This window comes from Protopterus annectens, chromosome 6.part0 (genome assembly GCF_019279795.1).
Source record: "Protopterus annectens isolate FY-2018-M chromosome 6.part0, PAN1.0, whole genome shotgun sequence".
NCBI lineage: Eukaryota > Metazoa > Chordata > Ceratodontiformes > Protopteridae > Protopterus > Protopterus annectens.
This window is the reverse complement of record NC_056737.1, coordinates 1,971,195,162-1,971,220,734: the sequence shown is the minus strand read 5'-3', so window position 1 is coordinate 1,971,220,734 and position 25,573 is coordinate 1,971,195,162. Positions and strand designations below refer to the sequence as shown.

The 25,573-nt window shown below is 39.3% G+C and overlaps 1 protein-coding gene across 1 annotated transcript in view; it reads right to left on the bottom strand.

The window, feature by feature from the left end:
• The window catches only part of LOC122805012 (pre-mRNA-splicing factor CWC22 homolog), a 159,029-nt gene extending 135,335 nt beyond the window's left edge, over window positions 1–23,694 (bottom strand). The window contains exon 1 of the mRNA XM_044075266.1: window positions 23,573–23,694. Coding sequence (XP_043931201.1) covers window positions 23,573–23,610 — 38 coding nt within the window. The 5' untranslated portion in view covers window positions 23,611–23,694. The remainder of the gene's footprint in view (window positions 1–23,572) is intronic.
• Window positions 23,695–25,573: the final 1,879 nt, after the last annotated feature.

Sequence of the window (25,573 nt, the reverse complement as noted above, 5' to 3'; positions counted from 1 at the left end):
AACAGTTCTAAGGGAAAAAGTGAAGAGCAGACTTTGTGGAGCCTGGAATAGTTTAAACCTGTTAAGGCGGCGCTGCCCGATGCTGCTCAGTGCGCAAAACCACTACTACTGAAACTCTTAGAGGTCGTTTGACTCCTTCTGCCTCTATTTTGTACTTTCATTGACTCAGTTGAAAATACATACTGCATAAATTCTAAGATACCACTTTCTTTTCATTGTAACGTTTGAAAGTGTTATTTTTGTGTGCTCAATCTCTTTTTGATTTTTGTATATGCCTTGTATTATTCACCCTAACTACTATGTATAACTTAGTAATTTATCACTCTGTTATTTTAAAGTTATGTTATGTAATTATCCTGGAGCTTTTCTCCTCTGGTCTCCACTGAAAATGGGCATCTTGCTTAGCTGGACTAACCCAGTTGACAAATGTCAAATAAATAAATCTAAGCCAGAAAAAACAGTGGCATTTGGCATCAAGTCTGCAACTTCTTTGACTGTGTGCATTGGACGATGAGGCCTTTTTAGTGCTTTGTTCAAATCTTGTGGGTCAATACATATTCTGATGTCATCTGAATTTTTCTTATGAGCTACCACCATGGAAGATACAAATTTAGCTGGAGTTGCAACTGGACAAATCACACCCTGTCAGGCAATTTTATCCAACCCAGCCTTGACTCTGTCCTGCATAGCTACTGCAACTTTACGTGCTGGCTTGATAACTGGACTGACCTCTCTGTCTAACTTCATGGAGCACAAAACTGGAAGCTGCCCTAATTTGTCTTTGAAAAGACCAACATAGGTAGAAAAAATGTAGTGGGTGAAATTAGTGGTCTTTCAAGCTAACTTGGTGGACTTCCTTACTAAATGAAAGCAGTCCCATTTTCTTTTTTTTTCAAAATGCAATTTTTATTTTCTTTTGCACCCTATACAGCCAAGTTGAGCACACAACAGAAGAAAGTACAAAATCTACATTAGTGCTACTATACTCAGGATAGAAAATAGCAGAGACAGATCCTTGTAAGTTAAGTTTGTCAATGTACTTGAAGTATGAGGAATGTTTTTAATTCATGACCAGTTAGTAAATCTAAGCCATATTCCAAGACAACCATTTAGTAGTGTGTTTAGTAAAGGGTATATCAAGATCCAGTGTTCAAAATGTGATTAAATAAAAGCTTCCAAAAGTTCTGATAATATTCTCGTTTTTTAGCATTTATTATAATTAACCTTTGAGAGGATATGTATAACGAAGCCATATTTCTAAACCCATTCCATGAGAGTTTAGTACGATCTAACCAGTTTTTAGTCATATACAATTTGATTAGTGAGCATATAGTTACTAAAATATGTGCTTTCATACTGGGTAATTTAGGATCTATAATGTGGAGAATCGCTACCTCCCAATATAATGTTGATTTGTAGTATTCTATCTTTTCTAATCTTGCCTTAAGAGATCCACATAGATTCTGTGCATATTTGCAATACCACAACATATGTAAAATATCTGCTTGAGGGTAGTGGCAACAATTACATGCAGGACATCCTGGAATCAGCAGAATCATAGGTGTAAAATACACATTATTTTTGATCATTAAATGTGAATGGATCATTTTTTGAACGGAGATAATTTAATAGTGAGATTTATTGGTTTAAGTTTCTGTTCGTTCGTAAATACACCTCCTTTGGTGTCCCAATATTTTGCATAAAGTAAAGAATTCCCATATTTAATCTCACTTATGAGTTTATATGATTTGGAGAGAGTTTTCTTTACGCTAGATAAGCTCTTCATAATATCTAGAAATGTATTCAGAACTATGTCATTTATCTGTGTGTCTATTTATTGGTGAAATTGTCTCCCTTATTAGATGTACAATGATAATGTATTTTTTATTAAGCTTTAAAGCTTCACACACCTCATGCTGAGTACTCTCTTTATGTCTGTAGAAATCCCAAACTGTATAGTCTTTTATTAAAGGAAAGTCTGTAAGGTTTAATGTTTTTTTTATTAATTTGTATATTTGAGTTTAGATGTATTGGTTGAAAGAATGGAAGAACCTTGTCCATATCTAAGGTTTTAATCAGATCTTGAAAACTCTTAATCATCTGTTTTAACATTCCATTAATCTTGCTCTTTCTAGCATTTATTGAAGATAAAAAGGGAATACCTTTGGGATTTATATTACTAGCAAGCATGTGCGAATGCCATAACTTAACCCAAGTAGGATGCCTGGATTCACTATTCGTTAAAAAATTTGAGATTGATAATAGTCTATTTGGACTTATAATTTTATGGTATAGTTCGAAATTAGGTAAACTCAGACCCCCTTTCCCTTTTGGGTATATTAGTTTTAGATATGAAATCCTAACCAATTTGAGGTACCAGATGAACTTGCCTAGTTCTTTGTTAAATTTCTGGAAGAAATAATTTGGAATGTTTGAGATGAACGAGTTAAAGTGGTATAGCAATCTAGGAAGAAAATTCATTCTAATTATTACTGCTTTTGATATCGTGGATAGTTTCAATTGCTTCCATCTATGCAAGTCCTGTGTAACGTTACTCCATACTTTATATACATTATCCTGTAAAGTAGATATGCAATTATGGTCATAAGATATCCCTAGATATTTGATACTGTATACCGTACTGAAAGGGGAGACTGGAAAGTAGTTTTCTTTGTGATTAAGAGGGTTAATGGGGAAATATGGGATTTCTTTTGGTTTACTTGGTAGTTTGAAGCTTCCAAATAAATATTTATTGACTTTATAATTTTCTTAAGATCTGTACTTGGCAGCTCGAAGTAGATATTCAAATCATCAGCAAATGTTGACATCATAACTTTAGAGTTTAGAATTCTGGGAACTGAATAAAATGTCATTTGTGAGAGATGCAGGAAAAGTGGTTCAATATAGAGATTGAAGAGTAGAGGAGATGGTGGACATCCTTGTCTTGTATCACTATAACTTTATGAGACTCGACAGAATTTTGTTGGTGTGGTGTTGGTGTTTTAGAATTATTGTATAAGATTTCAACTAGGTTAATAAAGTCTTTAGGAAAGTTGAAGTGGGAAAGTGTTCTAAATAAGAAGTTCCAACTGACTCTGTTGAGCATGCCCACATGCATCTAGAACTAAGGCATATCTAGGGTTCCTATCTTTTTTAGTGAGTTGGATCACTGAATCCAGTATTAAAGTATTATAGGTTCATAGGTTCATACTAGGCTATCTGCCCTAGGGCATTTATAAGCCTAGCCAGAGTGTGTGTGGCTTTCACCACCCCTTAGGATGAGAATACTATACCCATTAATTTGCTGTGCCTCTGTCCAGCAGTGATACAGAGATGATTCCCGGGGTAAACCTACGATCTCCCATCCACTCCTCAAGATTTCTCTTGAACAGAGTCAGTGAGGGGCTCTGCCTCACATGAACTGGGATTCTGTTCCATAGTGTAGGGAGTCTCTGGGTGATGAATCTGTCCCTCCAGCACGTCCTATTTATATCCATGTTGAGGTTTAAGTCTCTTGCTCTTGTGGCTCTGGTGGATTTGGATTTTTTGAGGTGGAGCATGTCCATTAATTCCGGGTTGGACATGGCCTTGTATGTCAGGCACAGATCACCTCTGAGCAGACGGTATGCGACTCAATAGAGCTGGAGTTTCTTCAGTTGGGCATCGTATGACATATGTTTGAGCCCCTTTATCCTTTTGGTGAGGAACTTTTGGGGTCTTTCCAACTGCTGCAGGTGTCGGGTAAGGTACATTCCGAATGGGGCGTTGTACTCGATCATTGGTCTGATAAGTGAAGAGTACAGGGGTACAATGACCTCTCCTGATCTGGATGTGAATCCCTTCATGATCAGGTGGGCAATGTAGAAGGTCTTCCTAACCACTTTGGCAATGTGAGTGTCAAAAGAGAGGTTACTGTCAACTTGGGTCCCCAGGTCCCTGATAACTTCTTCCGTGTTTAATGGATTACCACCTATGTGGTAATTACGGGTTACCTTGTTTTTCCCAAAGGGTATGACTATACATTTTTTGGCATTTAGCTTAAGGCCATGGCTCTGGCACCAGTTATCCATTTCTATGAGACCTTTCTGGAGGATGTCTGTGTCTGATGGAGTGTCAATTATGGTGCACAGTTTGCAGTCATCTGCAAATTTTGTCAACCACAATCCCCCTATGTTTGCCTGCACTTCAGAAAAATAAATGCCGAACAAGAGGGGGCCCAGAACTGAGCCCTGTGGGACATCGCTCGTGACCGGCTTAGAGTCTGACATGGCACCAGCAACTCAAACCCTGTGTGTTCTGTCCTTGAGCCAGTTTGCAACCCATCTTGTGACATATGGGTTTACATCTAAGCTGGTGAGCTTTTCTATGATGCCCGAGTGGGGTATTGTGTCGAACGCTTTTGCTAGGTCAAGGTAGGCTGTGTGAACTGCCTTACCCTCATCAATGGCCTTAGTGACTGTTTCGAAAAAGTCGACCAAGTTCAAGAGGCAGGATCTGCCCTTGACAAAGCCAAATTGGGTAGGATCCAGTGTCTGTAGGTCCCCAATGTCTTTATTTATGAGTTCCATTATGATCCTCTCCATAGCTTTGCAGACAAGGCTCGTCAAGCTTATGGGGGTAATTTCAGGGTCCGTAGAAGCACCGCCTTTGTGGAGTGGGACCACAGTTGCCGTCGCCATTCTTTGGAGTGCGTATCCTGTAGTAAGGCTAAGATTAAACAGCAGCCTTATGTGTGGGTTTAGTTCCTCATTGAGTTTGTGTAGCACACATCCGGGGACACCGTCCGGTCCCATTGATGCTGTGTTTTTGCTTTAGAGAGCAGCTCTCACCTGGGCATCTGAGATGTTTGGGAGGCTAGACTCTGGTGGGATAGATATTTCTCCTTTTGGGGAGGAGAAATTTGCACTGAACCTGTCTGCCAGTATGTTGGCAATGTCTGTGGGTTCAGTGATTTTTTATCATTTTGGACTAATTCTGAGCATATCTGGGAGTTTCCACCCAGGTTTCTAACATAGCTAAAGAAGGCTTTATGATTGTCTTTTGTGTCATTAGCGATTTTTCTCTCAAAGTTGGCCTTGGATGATTTTATGAGTGATCGTAGTTTTTTGCTAGTATTGATCAGAGATGCCTTCCCATTTAAGGATTTTGCTCTGTCATGTAGAAGCTTTCTCCTCTTGTTGTAGAGTTTGTTTATGGCTGGAGTCCACCAGACCGGGCACCTGCCTTTGGTGGAAAGGGTCTTGATTTTATTAGGGATTGCTTGATCCATACATTCCTGGAGGTGCTCGTAGAAGGCATTTGTAAGGGTTTCAGCAGCGTGGGTTGTGGTTTCCACTGGCTCGGGGGCCTTGAAGGATACCACTCCAGTCTTAAGAAGTGTGAAGTTTGCTTTTAAGAAGTTCTTCACTGTGGTCTTTTTTGCTGGGGGTGGGGGGATGTGGATCTCCAGTGAGATTAATTTATGGTCTGATCTCACTAATGAGGGATATACTTCGGTGTGGAGCATTTTGTCCCCATGTTTGTGATGATCAGGTCTAGTATATTTTCTCCTCTTGTGGGAATGGTGACTAGTTGTTCCATAGCATTTGAGTTTATGAACTCAAGGAACCTTTGGGCTAGGGTGTTGGGGCTTGAGTAATGTTCCCAGTCTATGTTTGGGTAGTTGAAGTCACCCAATATGATGGTGTTTGGAGAGACATTTATACTCTCCAGTGTCTTCAGGAAGGATGTGTGGGTTTCCTGAGTTTGAGAAGGTGGTCTGTAGCATGTTACAAACTGTAGGGCAGTTTACCTATGGTTAATTGCACCTGGATGGTCTCCGATGCTTATGCGTTGCCACTAACCTGGAGGTGTGGGTATCCTTTATGAATATGGATACTCCCCTCCTTTTGTGGTTCGGTCCGGATTTTGGGGCGGAGCATGATATGAGGTATAACTTGATAGTGCTGGGGTGCTCTCAGGAGCCTTGAACCAGGTTTCAGTCACAGCACAAACATCGATGTTCTCCATACTGAGGAGGGCTTGAGGGCATGCATCTTGAGGTTTAGACTTCTGGCATTGAGCAGTATTACCCTTAGTTTTCTCCATTTTTGTTTTCTAGGGCGGTGGGTTTATCATTTGAGCCTTGCCTAAAAAAGGCACTATGGGTTGGCAAGAGCCTTTGCCAATATCCGGAAGCCCAGGGGTGACAGGTGCAAGCCGTCCCTTGCGAAGCAACGTGGCTTGTCAAGCATGTCATCCCAGGCAGACAGACATTGGATCCCCTTAGAATGACACCAGTAATTAAGCCAATTATTAAAGCTGATCATTTTGTCTCTGTATTGTGGCATCATTCTTGGTGAGGGTAGGATACTGCTCAGGGTCAGGGTCATACCGGCCTGGGCTACATAATCTGAGAGCTCCTCTATGTCTCTTTTCATGTAGTCCAGGGAGGTACGTCTCAGGTCGTTCACACCGGCATGGACAATGACTGAGTCATACTTGTACTTGCTGTGGAGTGACCTGAGTGCTTGTGTTATGTGGTGGATTCTAGTGCCTGACAGGCAGCTAACTGTGATCTTTTCCTTGTTCAGTCTGGTGAGAGGGACGTCAGTTTAGATGTATTGGTTGAAAGAATGGAAGAACCTTGTCCATATCTAAGGTTTTAATCAGATCTTGAAAACTCTTAATCATCTGTTTTAACATTCCATTAATCTTGCTCTTTCTAGCATTTATTGAAGATAAAAAGGGAATACCTTTGGGATTTATATTACTAGCAAGCATGTGCGAATGCCATAACTTAACCCAAGTAGGATGCCTGGATTCACTATTCGTTAAAAAATTTGAGATTGATAATAGTCTATTTGGACTTATAATTTTATGGTATAGTTCGAAATTAGGTAAACTCAGACCCCCTTTCCCTTTTGGGTATATTAGTTTTAGATATGAAATCCTAACCAATTTGAGGTACCAGATGAACTTGCCTAGTTCTTTGTTAAATTTCTGGAAGAAATAATTTGGAATGTTTGAGATGAACGAGTTAAAGTGGTATAGCAATCTAGGAAGAAAATTCATTCTAATTATTACTGCTTTTGATATCGTGGATAGTTTCAATTGCTTCCATCTATGCAAGTCCTGTGTAACGTTACTCCATACTTTATATACATTATCCTGTAAAGTAGATATGCAATTATGGTCATAAGATATCCCTAGATATTTGATACTGTATACCGTACTGAAAGGGGAGACTGGAAAGTAGTTTTCTTTGTGATTAAGAGGGTTAATGGGGAAAATATGGGATTTCTTTTGGTTTACTTGGTAGCTTGAAGCTTCCAAATAAATATTTATTGACTTTATAATTTTCTTAAGATCTGTACTTGGCAGCTCGAAGTAGATATTCAAATCATCAGCAAATGTTGACATCATAACTTTAGAGTTTAGAATTCTGGGAACTGAATAAAATGTCATTTGTGAGAGATGCAGGAAAAGTGGTTCAATATAGAGATTGAAGAGTAGAGGAGATGGTGGACATCCTTGTCTTGTATCACTATAACTTTATGAGACTCGACAGAATTTTGTTGGTGTGGTGTTGGTGTTTTAGAATTATTGTATAAGATTTCAACTAGGTTAATAAAGTCTTTAGGAAAGTTGAAGTGGGAAAGTGTTCTAAATAAGAAGTTCCAACTGACTCTGTTGAACGCCTTACATGCATCTAGAACTAAGGCATATCTAGGGTTCCTATCTTTTTTAGTGAGTTGGATCACTGAATCCAGTATTAAAGTATTATCCCAAGCATGTGTATCATACATGAAACCCGACTGTTCCGATGAAACAATTGATGGCATAATTTTCTTAAGTCTCTCAGCTAGTAGTGAAGCAAGTATCCTAATGTCTATATTAATTAGGGATATTGGTCTATAGTTATTAGGATTTGCAATGTCAACATTATTTTTAGGGATAAAAATAGTCTTTGAGGTATTTAGATGCAAGTCAGTTATACCATTAGTTGTAATGTAATTAAATATCTTTAATAGAACGGATGAGAGTCTATTTTGAAATTTTTATAGAAGTCTGTCGTAAATCCATCCGGGCCTGGTGCTTTACTTAATTTTTTAATAACCTCAACTATTTCATGATGTGTAAAGGCAGCTATCAATATTTTTACTTGGTTATTTATCTTAGGAAATGTAAGATTTCCCAGAAACTTTTCAATTTCAGAAGTGGGAGTCTGCTTATCCTTCATACCATAAAGTTCTGTATATATATATATATATATATATATATATATATATATATATATATATATATATATATATCAGTTTTAAATGATAATGAAGAAGAGTGATCCTTGAGGTTTCCTGTGTATTGTTTATAATTCTCGCAAGAGCTCTAGGCAGAACCTGAGTCCATTCCAAATACCTGGCCATGAATTTTTATTCTTGAAGAGTATAATTCTGCTGATGTAATTCAAACAATTCTTTCTGTAATTTACTTATCTGATTCTCAACAGTATGACTGTGTGCTAACAGAAGTTTATTTTCTAACTCTAAGTTCAAGAGAGTTATTCTATTTTCTTTTTCTCTCCCCATTTTCTTAAAATAAGAAGCTTTTTGGATTAACATACCTCTAAGTGTCACCTTGCAGGCTGCCCATTGAACATCGTATGGAATATCAACAGATGATAGATTACTGTCAAACTCATCTAGAATATTTAATATTTCTCCATTTATTTCTGGTTTAAAGAGTAGATTATTATTTAGGGACCAATTCTTTATTTTTGTTTGATAGGTTAGTTGTCCAGTTAATTTTGAGTCTAATCATTGAATGGACCAATAGGAATCTGAGCTCGGAATAATACTTTATTTCTCCCCCCACAAGCGAGTCAGAAATTAGAAAGAAATCCAACCTGGAGAAAGAGTTGTAACATTTAGAGTAATATGTAAAATAATTTCTTTCCTCTAGATCTGTACTAAAAGATATGGGATCAAGGAGGTAAATGCCCGACATGAGTTCAGTTATGGCTACTGAGGCTTCAGAGTTGTATGAGTTTACTCTACTAGTGCGGTCCGTCTGAGGATCTATTACTGCATTCCATTCTCTCCCAGTATGTAATAATGATCAGGGAATTTGCTTAGCAGACTGTATATCATGCTGTTTAAAGCATGGACTATAGACATTAATAAATAAAACTGGTCTTAAAATTTTTGGGTTTACTGTAGTGAAGTAGCACCATCTTCCTTTCGTATCAAAGTTAGGATTTTTTAATAATAATAGCAACACTCTTGGAGGTGGTGCTATCTCCAGATGCTAGAATAGATTTTATCCATTTTTTTATTAATATCTCCACCCCACTGATCTTTTTGCATGTGAGTTTCTTGTATATAGAAGATATTTGCCTCAGATTTAAGGATAAGATGTAGTAACAACTTTTTCTTATTTTTCTCTTGCAGTCCTCTCACATTCCATGAGTTCACTGACCACATATTTAATCTTTGTGATGCAGTTCAAATATTATCCATTTATAGATTTCACGTCTAACTGCGTTCAAACACCCATATTTCTTCATCTCTGATTTTTTGGCATTGTTTCCCATGATATTAGCACTAGACTCTTCCATACCTAACCCTGTGCCTGCCCACTTAAAACCTCTAAATGGAAGAGTTACACAAGAATGAGTTACAAAATAATTGGGTAGGATATTGCTGCTATGTCCAGGAGACTCGTAACCCATGAAATTCTTAAAAACAAGCTGGTTTACTTTGTACACAACACTAAAACTAATATAGAGCACAATGTCTATTCCAAAACGTGTCATCCTAAGACTAACACCACACAACCAAGTAGCTCCTACTAAACCGCAGTGCCGACTTGTAATAAGAAAGTTTTTAGCAACATTTTATCCAACCATTACTGATCTCGGCTGCTTTCATCTATGATATGCATTTGGAGTATGTAGAAAAAATAAACATTGAATAGGGGAGAAAAAATACAAAGAGGAGTATACAGTAACCATCGGTATACTAATCCAACACTACTATGTCTAGTATGTATGACCCATCTGTCTAACACAATTCCAAAGGTTTAAGTAAAATAAAAATCTGACTACTTACTGGAAATCTAAATTTAAGGTTTATCATCAGATACAGCATGCTAGAAAGTTTAACATTTATTTAACTAACTTTAATTAAGCTAGAGAGTCCCTATTGCTACAGATATACATATATATAGCAAAAAACAGAGAATGAGGAATAGGAAAACCTCAGCGAAAGATTAAGCAAAACCTGTTTTAGTATATTTTAAGATTTTTCTCAAGGGTAGAGAGAGCTGTTAGAGATTTAACAAGTTAACAGCTAACATATTTTATGCTAGTGTTGTATCTATCAAATTAAAACCAATTACTATGCTTTTCATTTTTCAAAGGCACAAAGTAGCTTCATAATTTAGCTATATCAAGCTCTGAGTTGAGCCAATAACAAATAACATATAGTAACAGGAATAGAGTTTAGATACAATATATGTACTATATAATAATGGCAAGTAAAACTCCATCATATATATTAGTCCAGAATCTTACCATACTATAAACGCATTACCTAAAGCCTTCAACCATATGTTAGTGTATTTGTTGATTCAGCTTCAAAAACATTTAAAGAAAACAACACTGTCAATCTGGCTTAATATTTAGCTTTCCTTGGTCCTTCTCATACTTATAAGTGGCTTTGGATACCAATAAAAAATGACAGCTTGGCTTTCGTCTTTTTAATTATCAAAAGTCCAAAAAAAAGCACAGGATGTGAGCCATAAGCTTCACTAGACGTAGTTTCTGCAAGTGTTTATTCATATCTCCTGACTTACATACTAGATATTTATGATCTATAGAGCTTCTTATAAAAACATTTCAATCATTTATTATAGTATGGTGTGACAACGCCGCTAATAGGACATCATCATCCCGTCAACTTAAAACAACAGTTTTTAGACTTATATCCGTCCAGCATACTTCCGAGGTGTTGATTCTGTTTCTTATTTGAATATCTTTACAGAATTATGTCCTCGCGATGAAATTATGTACTCTGAACTACCGGAAGTTGTTGCCTCAAAAAGTTTACTGCTGGACAACCTTTAGCTTATTGTTCATTCCTCCCCCCTTATCACGCCCATGCATGCATTTCTAGTTTACTCTGCATAACTTCATTTGAATAAAATAGCAAACCTAGAAGGCAAAGATATACAGGAGAAAACAAGCAGGGGAAGAACAGGGACAAACTGATGTAGCTATCCTATCTCTACTTTCCCTCTTCTTATAGAAATGAGAAAGAAAAGACTTATTCCTTTCACAAGAAGATGAAAGTTCCGGTGATCTACCGAAGCACTTCATAAATCCAGCTTTCGCCTCTTTAGGTGAGTCTACTGTGTATTTCTCATCTTTATACTGGAAAATGAGTGTATTTGGGTACCTCATTTGGAATTTTATTTGGCGACTGATCAAGTCCGCACAGAAAGGGAAGAGATTTTGTCGCTTTTTCTTAATTTCTACCGGAAAATCTTGTGTCATAGTGATTTTATTACCATTCCAAATAATTAGTGGTTTTTGGCTGCTGATAGGATTTTTTGTTTGTCTTGATAGTTTAAAAATTTGACATAGACTTGTCTTGGGACAGATGAGTCTTGCTTTTTAAACAGTGAACGATGCGTTCTCTCAATGACAATTTCTTTAGTGTGCTCTTCTTTCGGTAAAATGCTTTTGAATATTTGATCGATGGCTGATGGTAATTGACTGAATTCATATCTTTCTGGTACTCCTCTAAAGTACATTGTTCTGACGACTTCCGGCTTCTAAGTCTACCAGTTTTTGCTGCATTTCAAGTATTGTATGGATTTTGGCGCCAATTGCTTCCTTTAATTTTCCAATCTGGAACTCATTTTCTTTTGTTTTGGATTCAATATAATCCATTTGTCTGGCTATCTGGTTTATTGATTTTCCAAAGTTCAATAGTTAAGTGGTGCATTTGAGTTTGGAGAGGCAAGAGAGCTTGTTTTAAGTTCCTCTATTTGAAAGTTGGGTTCAGGTTTCTGTTTAGTCGTACCTCTCACCGAATTCTGTTGTTTGGTTTTCTGTCTCTTAGACAATCTGTCTTTCTCTGGTGAAGCTATAGCTGAAAGTTTTGCTTTTGAAGTTAGTGTCTCCATTGATTTTATGTTTTTATCTCTTTTGGCATTTTGAATTTATTCCAGGGCCAATTGTGGCTGCAGAGATGTATGGCTAGCATCAGGACTGCTGCTACACATGTCTGGGATTCAGGATCTGCACCTTTACTGGATTAATGCTTTTTCCTTTACATTGTTCTTGAGTAATACCTAAGCCAAAGGTATTACTTAATGGAGAAAGTGATCTTCTGTAGTACAGTCTCTCCTTGTTGCTCAGTTCTTGGCTTTGTTTAAGAAAATCTGGATTTTGTTGGGAGTTCTGTGGAGAGGGTGTTCACTGAATATCCACCATCTTGGAATCTCTGAAAGCAGTCCCATTTTCAAAGTTACTCTGAGCCCTAATAATGACTGGACGTGCCTCTTGACCACATAAAATAAGTCATACCTTCTTCCAGCAGAATAACATGAAAGCACTACTGAGCCTTTGGTTTGACTTTCTTCACCTCCATAAGCAACAAGCCTCGCACACTTTGCCAAATAAAGCCTATCACCATGACACGCTCTAGCAAATGTTTCTGCTGACATAACACTGCACTTGGAACCTGTGTCATCTGAGCTCTGTGGGTTTGCCATTTATCCAAACAGTACAAAATATGTCATTCTTTGCCCTTAAATCTACTGCACTGACTGTTTCATGAAGCCTGACACACCATCAACAGAGTAGGGTTGCAACTCTCTAACTGATCAACTCGTTTCTTAAAATGTTCCCTTTTAATAAAAGAATGTGGGCCTTTTGATTTATAAAACCTTTTGAAATGATTCCATTTATTGCATTTGTGGTAATGCTAACCAAAAGCTAAACATTTTTCATTTTTAGATTCATGACTTCCACCACAATTATGATAGTTGGCAATGAAACTAGGTTGGGGTTCATGTTTTGAGTTTGCTGACTCACTCTCATGCTTCACTGAGACTGTGTGAACTCTGGAATGTGCTGGAAAACTCTGGGGTTTACCAGTGAGTGCTGCAGGGGCAACAGTTGCTGCTATGTGCTTGGGCCTGTTTCTTTTAACTACGTGCTGCATACTATCAACATGATCTTTGTCACTGTGCCTTCTAGAGTTGCTCTCATTTGGAAGCATATTTGTGTGCTTCTCTATGAGCTCATATATCTGACTAATCTCAATGGCCTCATTCAAAATTAAAATCACTGTCATAAAGCAAAATCTTTCTTGCAGCATCATCTTTAATACCATACACAAGTCTGTCCTTTATCTACTCATCCCTTAAATCACCAAATCTGCACGTTTTAGCCTTGTTTCTCAACTCAGTTATCCATGCTGCAAGAGTTCCACCAGGCTTTTGATCCCTTGTATAAAATACGTGCCTTTCTATTGTTACATCTGTCTGGGGGTTGCACATTTCCCTAAATTTACATTTTAAGCACTCAAAGTCCTCCTCTGACTCACCTGGTGCAACAATATGACGATTTCCCCCCTCTCCTGTATAGATAAGCAGGTGCATGCACGAATGTTCCCTTTCTATGGCTTCTGACCCAGCTAAATTAAGTAGAATAAATGCCTTTGTATGGTCATCTTTATCAGAAAATGCAGCCTGTATGAAAATGTCATAGTCTTGCTCCAACACTCTCCAGTTCTCAGCAATATTACTGTCAAACACAAGTGCACTAGCTTTTCAAAATCCATCTGCCATGCCCACAAAGTTTGTACAAACACACTAAAAATATGGCCCTTGTAAATAAGTACGAACAAATTGTTCTGTGAGCTTGTAATAACATTCAAATGCATAATAAACTTTACAAAATACTGAACTTTGCGAAATATGCTTTGTAATGGCTGTATTTTGCGAAATAACTTTACTGTAATACTGCACAAACATGCAAACACATCATAAACTTCTGATAACTTGGATATCTTTGATTAATACGAAAAATATGGATTCACTACGTACGTATTGAAAAATACTGTCATTTCTTCTTTTATTCAGTTTATGCAATTCGGACTTTACTTCAAACATCTTCTGTAGTAATTCTAATATTTTATCAACATCGGACATATCTGTTTATGTGAATATCATTTAGAGCGCTCTGTATGCCTCGTTTCATATTTTACAAATTAGAAGTAGTACTGAGGAAGACTAATACCTGAAATTCACTTCTGAACTGTTTTGTGAAGTATGCACATTGTGGGCATGATTCACTCCTCTATATTCCTCTAGCTTCAACCGGGTGTCCCCCAAACTCAAATTGAAAAATTTGAATTCCATCCTGGCCCAAGTTATTGTAGATATCATGTCCTTTTAACCATCCCGCTTCTGAGACCATGTCACTCGTCCCTCTCTAACATACATGACAAGCAGGTGGAGTATTTCATTTAGATGCTTTAATACATAAAAAAGCACATCAGGATGGATAGAGCATCCGAAAATATAAATGAACTGGTTAATAGACAGACCTTACACACACACATGCTTACATCTCAACGGCTTACTATAAAATGGCAGTCTAGCTTGTGCGTGCTCAGTATTTATACAGTTCTGCAAGCCCTTGGACAGCTCCGTAAAGGCATATACACACACAATGATCTACAGCTCTGATCCAGGATGGCATTCAATAACCATAGTAGGAACTTCTTCCCTAACAAGAATCTGTTAAACACCCCTATGCCCCTCAGAAAAAAAAAAACATGGTTCCCCCTGAACATCCGAAAAGATGCTTGCAAAGCCTGGCTGGACGTGCTGCAAGCCGGATCCTTGACAGCCTCCAACCTGGTGGCAGCAGAGGAATCTGATGATAAAGCCAGGCAAGTCTCCAGGTTCTCACTGACCTTCAGGAGAAACACCCAGCAGAGGCTGGACAGCAGATGATTCTGACCTTAATTTTTCCACCACCTTCTTTCCCTAGCAGCTGACCCTCAGGATTGGAAGTTCCTTCCACTGTATCTTTAGTGAGAAGCTTAAGGTGCTGCTTCTCAAGATAAAAAGAAAGGGAAGAAAGCCTACTATGAAGGGGTTTTGGTAAGAAAGCCTAACAAATTGAACAGGTTCTGTGGTCGTGAGAAGCTCCTAAGCAAAAAAAAAAAAAAAAAAGACACTCACTGTGGCAGTCTTTAAGAGGAGTCTGTCTCTGGCATTTGCCCTTCCTGGATGACATTAATCCCTAACAAAAAGGCCAAGAAAAACAAAACCCCAACAGGGTACTTATCTACAACAGCTCAGATTCCAGCAAACAAGATTCAAGAGTTAACCTGAGAACAAAAATGTGTTCAAACTGGTGAAAAAGGATGTAGGTGAACAGACCGACAATTGGGAAATGCATTCGGACTGGTGGCAAAGTAGTTCTGAGGATGGTACGTCCAGACATCACCTTTATGCCCTATGCTATATGAGAAGCATACGTGTGATATTTGGCGTACCTTAAAGCAACAGTAGGCTTTGGTATACTGGCCAGACGTTGGTCTTCCAATAACAGGGAATCCTAAACATAAAGAATACTGCATCACTGGATGTAAGGACATCGACTGATATGTTAGTAGCAGATCCCTGAAGGTAGCATTCAGACACCAGTCATACAGATATGAGAACACTTAGATCCCTTGAATCCTGAGAAAGGTTGCCACCACTGCCATTATCTTGGTGAACACGGGGGGGGGTGGGTGAGGGAGGCTGTGCTGAGATCAAAAGGTGGCATTCTGAATTGAAAGTGACTGGAAACTGAGAAATCTCGTGGACTGCCTCTAGAACTTTATGTGACAGTATGCATCCTGAAGATCTATAGACCATGTCCAACTGTCCTTTGTGAGAAAAGGTAGAATGGAATGTATTGTGACCATCCGAAATGTTCTCTGTTTTACAATTTGATTTAATTTACTGAGATCCAAAACTGGTCTCAGATACCCTGTCTTTTTTGGAATTAAAAGAATCTTAAATAGACTCTGGATGCTAAACGGTCTTGGGAGACTGGATGGATGATTCTTTTGACCAGCAACTTCTGAAACGCTGTTGCTGCATCTTCCAACTGACTGGGTGGAATGTTGGCAATTTTGTATTATTCATGGGGTTTCTAAAAGGGAATTGTAAAAACCTCTGGAAATGATCCTTACCATCCATTAACTGTGAGTTATGTTTTGCTATGTTAGAGGATGTAAGGAGAAGCATACCCCGACTGCCTCCAGAGTGCAGGAGTCAGGCAAATGTTCAGGGATGCTGGTAAGGTTTTCCTGTGAATGGACCACAGAAACCTTTATTTTGCAGACTGCCTCTACCTCTGGGAGGTCTATCCCCAGAAGTGCCGTGGTATAAACCTTGGGATTTTTTGAACCGCATTTTTCTTCCCCCTCTTTGAATCTTGGAGAAGGATCTCTAACGGGTTGAAAAATGGACTCCAAAGGCACATAAGTTCTTACAACCCTGTTCACTTCTGTGTGTATCCTTGATTTTCGGGCCAAACAAAGTGGAACCATCATATGGACCACTAATGAAAAATGCTCTGAACCTTTCCACAAAGTCACAAAAATGCAGCCAGGTAATAAAACGCATCATAATAGCAGTACAAGCTGTACAGCCTGTACCATCTGCTTGTGGAATATTGTTTTATCTGTGGCTTTTGAACTATTAAAGTGGTGTATTTCTACATCGTGCCTACCTGTTCCATTTGCTGATTTGGTTCACCATCTGCTGTGTTAGAAAGCAATCTCATGTCTACATTCGAGGTTGTTTGTGAGCTAGACAACTGGGACTCCACACTTTTTTGGACATTTGCTGGTAAAGTACCCACCAGAAAATCTAAAAATTCTTTAATCAAATATCTCTGGAAACAGGTAGTTTAGTACATGAACAGAGTATATGACTGAATCATTTATCCATTTCCCCAATCTATCCAACGCTGTACACTCTCAGTTAGGGGGATGAACAGAGGAACTCTCCTCAGAAAGTTCCTTTTTAGTGGCTGCTACTACCTCCATCTACCACCATCTACAGGGGGACATTTGGTCCAGAATTTCCTATCTTTGGGGGAAGCTAATATTCTGTTTTTTATTTTATTTTTTTTTAGGATGGGTTGTGCCACATCAGGCTCCTTCCAGGCTTTTTGAATGATAAGGTCAACTAACAGGTTGGGAGGGGAGAACCACCAAAGATACTGAAGGCCTGGAGACAAAGAATTTGAGAAACAGTGACTCATCATAAGAAGGAACTCAGACGGACCAGCCCCAAAGATGTTTCATCAATTCTAAGATGTCTCCAAAGAAGACGTCTTCAGGGCGGGTTCCTGGAAAGCCTTCTCCCTCATCTAAGTCAGTGTCTTTGGTGAGACTTAGGAGAGGGGTCACTGTGCCTCCTTTTACAAGTCCTTTTTCAGGTAATGTGCCTTGCGACTCCCAAGGGAGATGCATCAGAATCGGATGAGGGACTCAAGGGTCCAGTAGTTTTAAAGCCTAACAGATCTGTGTGCCCCTGTCTACCAGACCGAGAGGAAGTGGGGGCAATCTTTGGAGGGAGTCTGGATGGATGTGAACTCTGTGAGCATACCAGATGTCTTGGTTTTGCCAAGGTCCTCTCCACAGCCTTGAAAGCTGACTCGGCCACTTGAGGTGAACAGCCAGCCAAATTAGAAAAGTCAGATGCCCTCTTGAATCCAATGACTGAAAGCCCAAAGAAGGACCTCAGAACTGAGCTGTCGAGTACCAATGCTCCAAGTGGCAGCAATGACTCTGAAAGTCTTGGTGTCAACTCTACCGCTGAAGCCCTGACACAGATGTTCTGACTCCAGAACTATGAGGCATTCGAAACTATCAGAATCAAGTGAGAGAGGGAAGATGCTGAAGCCTTAGTTTCAAGTGATGTTGACTCTGATGCTACGTCTGGATCCAATGTACACACCATCCGGGAATGGGTATGGAGTAGGAAGCTGAGAAGCGGGTAGGTAGGGGCTTATCCCAGATCCTTTCTCAGGGACACAGCAAGGAGAACACCTATCTGAATCTGAGTCCTCAAAAACCTCATCATAATTCAATTAACTTTGAAATCTGTGATACTTCTAGGAGATCTAACACATCTGGAGGAAGAAGCTATTGACACAGGCTTCGAAGATGCTTTCTGTTAAATTGGATAATGAAGCCTGGGACTGAATGGTACCAGTACGATTGGTGTTGGACCCACAATAGCTGTGGGGCCAGGAGACATTTTCTTAGCTTTCTCTGGACAAAACTCAGATGTCTTATCCTTTGATTTCCCTTCAGTTTTCTTGCTTTCTCACTCTCTCACTTTGGCTCTCTCCTTTTCTTTCTCTCTCTCTCTCTTCTTGTCAGATGAAGGAGAAGTGGATGCCTTTGGGTCGGAGGACATTTTGGACCCTGCCTGAAAAGGAAGAAGGCCTTTCAAGATTAGTTTTTCTTTACAGACTTGATGGGCTCTGGTGTCAAAGGCAGCACAGACGGAAAATGAAGCTTGTATGTGAGAGGAACCCAAGGAATGTACACAATGAGTGTGGGTGTTGCAGGTGAACTTTATGCTCACAGGAAGAGCACCTTTTAAAACTTGAGAATATCAGAACTAAATATCCGAACTGCCTAAAAATCTACTTATTCAGGAAGAAAAATTCTATGATCAGAAGCTAAAGAAACTATGAGCACACACGCACACACACACACAAACAAAGAAAATACAATAAAGAAATGCCCTAATCTATAACAGTATGCTAAATGTACACTAAATCCTCACACTACTAAAAAGTTTTAAAGAGGAGGAGGAAAATGATTCCCTTATCGGGAATAATGACGGAGATCTCAATCCACACGTTCTGTTTACACAGGCAGCAAATGAGATCTGAGGGAATTCAGGCAGGTGACGGCAACTGTGGTAAGGGAGGAGTAAGAGCTCTCAGATCCAAAGCTTTGGTTTAAGGAGCAGAGGTGTGATCTGGCTGGATCTGACAACCCACACACTGACTCAGATAAAAAAGACAACATTGCATCTAACATCCTAGTCATGTCCTAGTAAATCCAGTCTGTGAGGAAGCCTGACCATTTCCCAAAGAAGGGAGGTATCACTGTTGCTTAGGCCGAAAGAGAGTCATCCCAATGATCTTTGGAGTCCTTCTGAATATCTTCAGAATGACTCTGAATATTAGTGAAAAAAGTGGAAAAGCAAACAGGAACATTACTCTTCATGGAAAAGAAAAAAACATCCATCTTCTAGGCCATCTTGCATAGATTCCTGGAGCAGAATTCTGCCAACTATTATTGACAGTAGAAACAAACCTGTTCGTGTGAGTGGTTTCCAACAGCTGGATCCAATTCCTGGAAGACTTCCTTATTTAATTTCCATTCATAAGGGTCTGTCCTGGTCTTACGCAGCTACTGTGCCACACACCCTTGCAATCCCGGTATGCAAGACGCCTACAGACAGATTATGCTCAAAAACAGTATCCCAAGCCTACCATGTCTAGTCTGCCCAGAGAAGGTTCTCAAGACCACAAATCGTTGAGAGAATTGAGAGCGCTTATAAGTAACATACCTTATATTTATGTTTTGGCCTGTGCTTTTTGTCCCAAAGACATTGAATTTCTATCCACAAATGCACTGCTCCACAAGCAAAGTTTGAGGCATCTGTTGTGACTCACTGTACTGAAGCTGGAAAGGAAAATGGAAGACCTGATTTTGAGACATTTGCCATCTCCACCACAAAAATCTTAACAAATCTGAAAGATAGATTTTAAAAAGTCTGGGATGTTGAGGCAGAAATTTCAAGTGGAACCTTTGCCTTTGCAAAATGCATCATGAGTATTATAGATGCCAAGACAACCAAAATCCTGAGAAATGCCCTTGCTGATATGAAGCCTGCATGGAAAAACTCAGGAAAATATTTAAATACAGATCTAATTTTTCAGTGGAAGAAATGCTCTTTCAAATGAGGTGCCCAGGAGACATCCCAGCAAAAGGAGGAGTCAGACCTGTGTAGGAGGATTCCTTACCCACCTATCAGATTCCTAGCACTCTGAAAGAGACTCTACAAAGATAAGCAAGTTGTCTAAATATGGGAGAATGTGAACATCTTGCAGTATACAATAGGCTTTCACAGCAGCCAGACACTATGTGAACACCCTTGTAGCAGCAGACAGACCAAAGGGTAATGCAGAAAAGTGATGATCTGATCCAGACACAGAACACATTAAGAAACATCTGAAGTATGAATCAAAAGGAATGTTATGATATGCATCTTTTAAATCTAGAGTCACTATATACTACAACTGGGGAATAAAAAGTAACAGATTGTGAAGAGAGAGCATTTTGAACTAGGTAACCAACACAAAGTGATTCAGAAAGGAAAGACAGCAGAGGTCTTCAAGAATGTTTTTTCTTTGGTACCAGGAACATTCAGGAGTAAAAACCTTCCCTCAAATTGAGGAACAGCTTCTATCACTTCAATGAGCTAGCAATCAGAAGCGGGAAAATAAAACTCTGGTTTGGTGGGTGAGGTGCAATCCCCTGAAAGGCTGGGAGAGACACTCTTCAATGCCATCTGTAAACTTATGGAATATTCCCAGAATCCTTTTGCCTAAAACAATCTGTTGCCAAAGACACAAATAGAAGTTCAGACTTTCTGTAAGGATTAATGAACTGCCACGACAGGAGAGTGGCTTGGAAATCCTTCATATAGTCATTCAGACTTACTAGACCATCCTTTACTCTGGGGGTTCCTGCTTTCTTTTTGGAACTTTTCTGGCATTAAATTGTAAACATCTGCTTCCCAGAAGCATGCTGGGAATGCTTATATTGCTGCTTATATTGCTTGTTAAAGGAAGTTGTGGAGGAAGCACTGAATCCCTTGGCAACCCTGAAGGAAGGAAAGCTGAGACATCCCTTGAATCAACTTTCCTCACTCAAACATTTTAATCATCTCTGCAACAATGGGTTCAAAAACTAGGTCTCTTAAGGGAGGATTTAACAAATCATTTTTAACATACATTGGGAGGTTTTGAGAATGCAGCAAGGAAACCATCTCATAATAGCTCCAGTGGCACCAGAAGACTCATAAGCACATTTCAAACAAAGGGCAGTCACTTGAGACACAGAAAGCACTAAGCTGCACAAAGTAGAAATTTTCTCACAAGAGGAAACAGATGCCAAAATATTTCTCACATTTCTCACATTCCCACAAATAGCAAACAAACATTTCAACATACAAGCTCAACAGCTGAGAATTCAAAAAACAAATTTTGCTGAAGAATACCACTTTTTCCCCCAAATTTATCAAAAGCTTTCCCATCCTTAGCAGGTGGAGGAGGATTAGGATTAACCATATGTTTAGCAGCAGCTAGGTTCACTAAAATAATAGCTGCTGGGTCAGATCAGGGTTGAGTGTATAAAAACTTGAAGACTGAGGCACTTTATGTCTTTCTGCCTTCGTGTGTGTAGTAGGCTGGATGTCAGGAGAATTGCAGACTGTGACAAAAACTTCCTCCTAGGCAGACAGAACATGAAGAATAGCAGCAGATTCTGGAAATTCCACTTATAACAAAACAGTGCTTCCAGACAGAATGAAAGACATCCCAATGAAACAAATGATTCATTCTAATAGTTTCACAGAAAGAGAATCCTTCAAAATTACTGTCCGAAACCACTCTCTCCTCAAAATCAGAATGAGAATTTTGTTGAGATGACAGAGTCTGTGCTTTCACTCATTTTGAGGTTCAAAGACTTGAATCTCTTCAGGAGGAAAATGTCCCTTTCTTTCACTAGAAACAACAATATAGAAGGGTCAAGATCCTGCACTAAACCCTGAACCAAGTACAATACATTACTTCTGTCTGGGGTAACTGGGACAGAAGACATATGTTTAACTTTTGCTTATTTTTGACAGGAAAACCTGAAGAAACTGAAAAATGACCAAGGATTAGTACAGCTTTCTGGTTAAGCAGAGTGACATTCCCTGACCCTTCTCCCATAACTGACAAGAGAAGCTCTCTCCTGCCCACTAATGACACTCCAAAAGCTACGGAGGAGTGTCTAACCCTCAAGTCCATGGTGGCTGTATGGATTTACACGATTGGGACCCCAAGGGAGAAAAAAAAAAGTGAAATAAAACAACAAAGGCCAGGTCAACCAACTTTATTGTAATAAAAGAAAATAACACTAGTGTCTCAGCTCAAAAAGCCTTCAAAGAGTCAAAAAGGGGCCACAGCGGAGTCACCCACCTGTAGCTGTGACATTTTTTATCAGCCAGCTTTTCTGGAAAATGCTGCTTAATATTTTTTTTACTTTTGATGGCTGGAAACATAGGTTGTTCCATTGTTAAGCTGAAAAAGGTGCCATATTTCTGGGAAAATCTTGCAGCAACAGTCAATAAAACATGTAAGTGCTAAAAAAGCAACCTTTTCCATGTTGAAACACAGTAAAAGCAGTTACAACAGTTACTCCATCCCCAAAAGGTGAAATCATGTTAGTTTCTCTATAGAAAAAAAAATAGATAAAATTAAGCTTTAACAAGTATTTACCACAAAAGTTAAAATAACACACCCAATTATAAGTGAATAAAAATCATATGACAGTCAATAAAAGCACTTTTTCATAGCAAAAAATATTTCAGTTACACAGAAAAAGTACATTCCGTCACAAAAAGTTTAGTTGTTGTCCCCACCAAAGCAAATTTATATACCCAGCAAGGGAAGAGCATTAGCTGACAGTCGATCCTAAAAGTCCTGGAGAGGAGTTCTCTCTTCAGTGGCAGGAAAGCTTTGAAGGGCTTCATGGTCAATCTTTAAATTAGCTCAGCTACAGCCAATATTTACGGCAAGTGAACAGTGTCCATTAGCCAGATGCTGAATCATTGGCAGGGCTCAACCCATATAACTAAGGCTACTGCAGGAGAGATTAAATGAAGAACATTACTTTTTACCGGCCATGCTCAGACAATACACATAATGATGGTGTGCATCTTGTGGCAATTTGTGTCCACATGCCACACACTTCTTGAACTCAGACTTTTCCTTCTCCAAATTCAAAAAACAGCACCTACACTATGGTAATAGAAAAAGCATTAAACTATGGTAGAGGAGATAAAAGACTATAGCTATCCCGCAAAAGGATACACTAAGTGGAGCTCGAAGGACCAGAATCCACTCTTAATGGCAACAAACAAGATCTAAGGAGAGAATATGATAGCAGGATATTGTGGGTACAGAAGGCACAGTTCTCAGGTTGAAGACTCTGAGATGGCCTATGTCAGTTCCAAAAACCTACAGGTTGAAGGGAGACAGAAAAGATAACATTGCATCAACATTCTCAAATATGTACCACTTTCTGAAGTCCATGATGAAAAAAAAACAATGTGTTCCTTGAACCCAGTTTACTTACCGCGCTAATAAAGATAAATGGGCAAGTGAGTATATAAAATAGCAGTCAGAGTTAAATGAGATTAAAAGACATACTCATCCTTCAATCGTGCATTAAGCTTTGGAAGTCCCATGTATTCACAGAGCTCCTGGAATAAAATTTTGACAAATATTCTGCTGGAGGATGTTGTGGTTTCTTCACTCAGCTTAATGCATTCTAGTACCTACGTGAAGAGACAAATATTCTTATATAAATATACTGCATTATGCATTTTTTTAAATTACAATAAAATCAATGCACTACACGGTTCTTAAGCAACACAAACTTTGCATAAGATAAAATACAGATGAATGAAGTTTCACCATAACAGCAAATCTGACAGGGAAGAACCCACCGAAAATTCATCCAGAAGTATGTGATTTCCAGCCATGCAAAACAAAGGATCTTGCCATCACAGTCTTTTACCAGCATACACCTATTAACACATGTGGATTCCCCGCATCAAAGTGCAACAGCATATATCCCTACTATAACCACCATTAACAAGTCACTTTCTTTCTAGGTGCCCTTCTGCCCTCGCTCTGCATACCATCAAGCCTTTCCCTACCAGCCTTCCGTCCAGTCATTACTTAATGGTAGGGAGACAGCAGATCGACTACAGCAAAAGCCATTTTGAAGGGGCCATATAAGGCAGACATTGAGATTGTTGTGTTGTACCCTACCCTAGCATTCTGGCAAAAAGGGTGTTTGTATTTGCTTAACTCTCCCCCAGGAATAAACAATCCATGTCACCAAAGAAGCTACAAAAATGTTTCCACATGGGTGCTCATGCACCCCCACTGTAAAGACTACCACCATCACCAATGGATTGATGAGCCAAGTGCCCATCCCCAGATAGTGCATATGCATCCAAGTCCCTCCTCAGTAGGATACTGATGCAGTACATGTCAGACCCCCATACATCATCCCAAGGATGAACACAATCGTTCTCCCCCCACCAGCACTATTAAGCAACCGACCTGTTAACTGAAGTTAGGTCATCTGGGCCACAGTTAGGCCTTTATCCCTCTGTGTCACTGATGATGGCATCACTTCAGGTCTTTAGACCAAGAACGGTCAGTAAAACAACTTACAGAATATAACTTAACAGGAAAGAGAAACATGGAGATGAGGAGTGGCAGCCCTTAGAAGAAGCAAGAGGACAGTGAGTGGGATCACATTGCCTGAATTACTTCTCCATAATAAAAACAATCATGGAGAGTATCTCACAAAACTGCATTAACTACAGGTGTCAGTTGGGTAGTAATCTACAACATGTGGGTAGCTTCCTTAGCAATATCAATCCAAAAGGAAAAAGTACAGTTGTGTACCTACCATAAATGTAGATGTTCGAGTGTATTCACTGTTGCAGTCATTACACTTGGGGTTATTCTGCTGGCAGGCTACCCTCAGTCGGCCAGAATTCCAAAGTCTAGGTCAGGCATCGGTTGCTGTCGCCTCTTCCCTGACGTCAGTGCACCAAGGGTAAAAAAGATGCAGCCGACACCATTTTCTTCAGTTTTTCTTGCCACAGATGTCAGGTGCCCCCAAATTGGTAGGCTGAAAAATATGCCAATAAAATTCATGCACCAAAATAACATTTCCTTCATCTACAAGCAAATACTCCAAATAGGTTGGATAGGATAGAGAAGTGCAGATCAGAACAGTAGTGGCAAAGCCTGCTCTGGACTTAAGAATAGAGAGGTAAGTGGTAGTGCTTTGTGAAGGTGTGCACTGAACTCCAAGTTGCAGCCTCTAAGATATCTTTGGTTGATACTCCTCTGAGGAAGGCTGCTGAAGTGGCTGCTGCTCTGGTGGAATGGGGCCTAATGCCCTTAGGCACTGATTTGCCATGTTGAGAATAGCAGAAATGGATGCAAAGGCCTATCCATTTAGGAATAGTCTGTTTTGAGATAGCCTTTCCTTGTAATCCTGCAGCATATGACACTAAAAGTTGCTCAGTCTTTCTGAAAGCTTTAGTTCTGTCCAAGTAGAAGTGTAACTGCTTGTGTATGTCCAAAGAATGCAGAATTTTCTCACCCTTGTTCTGTGGATTT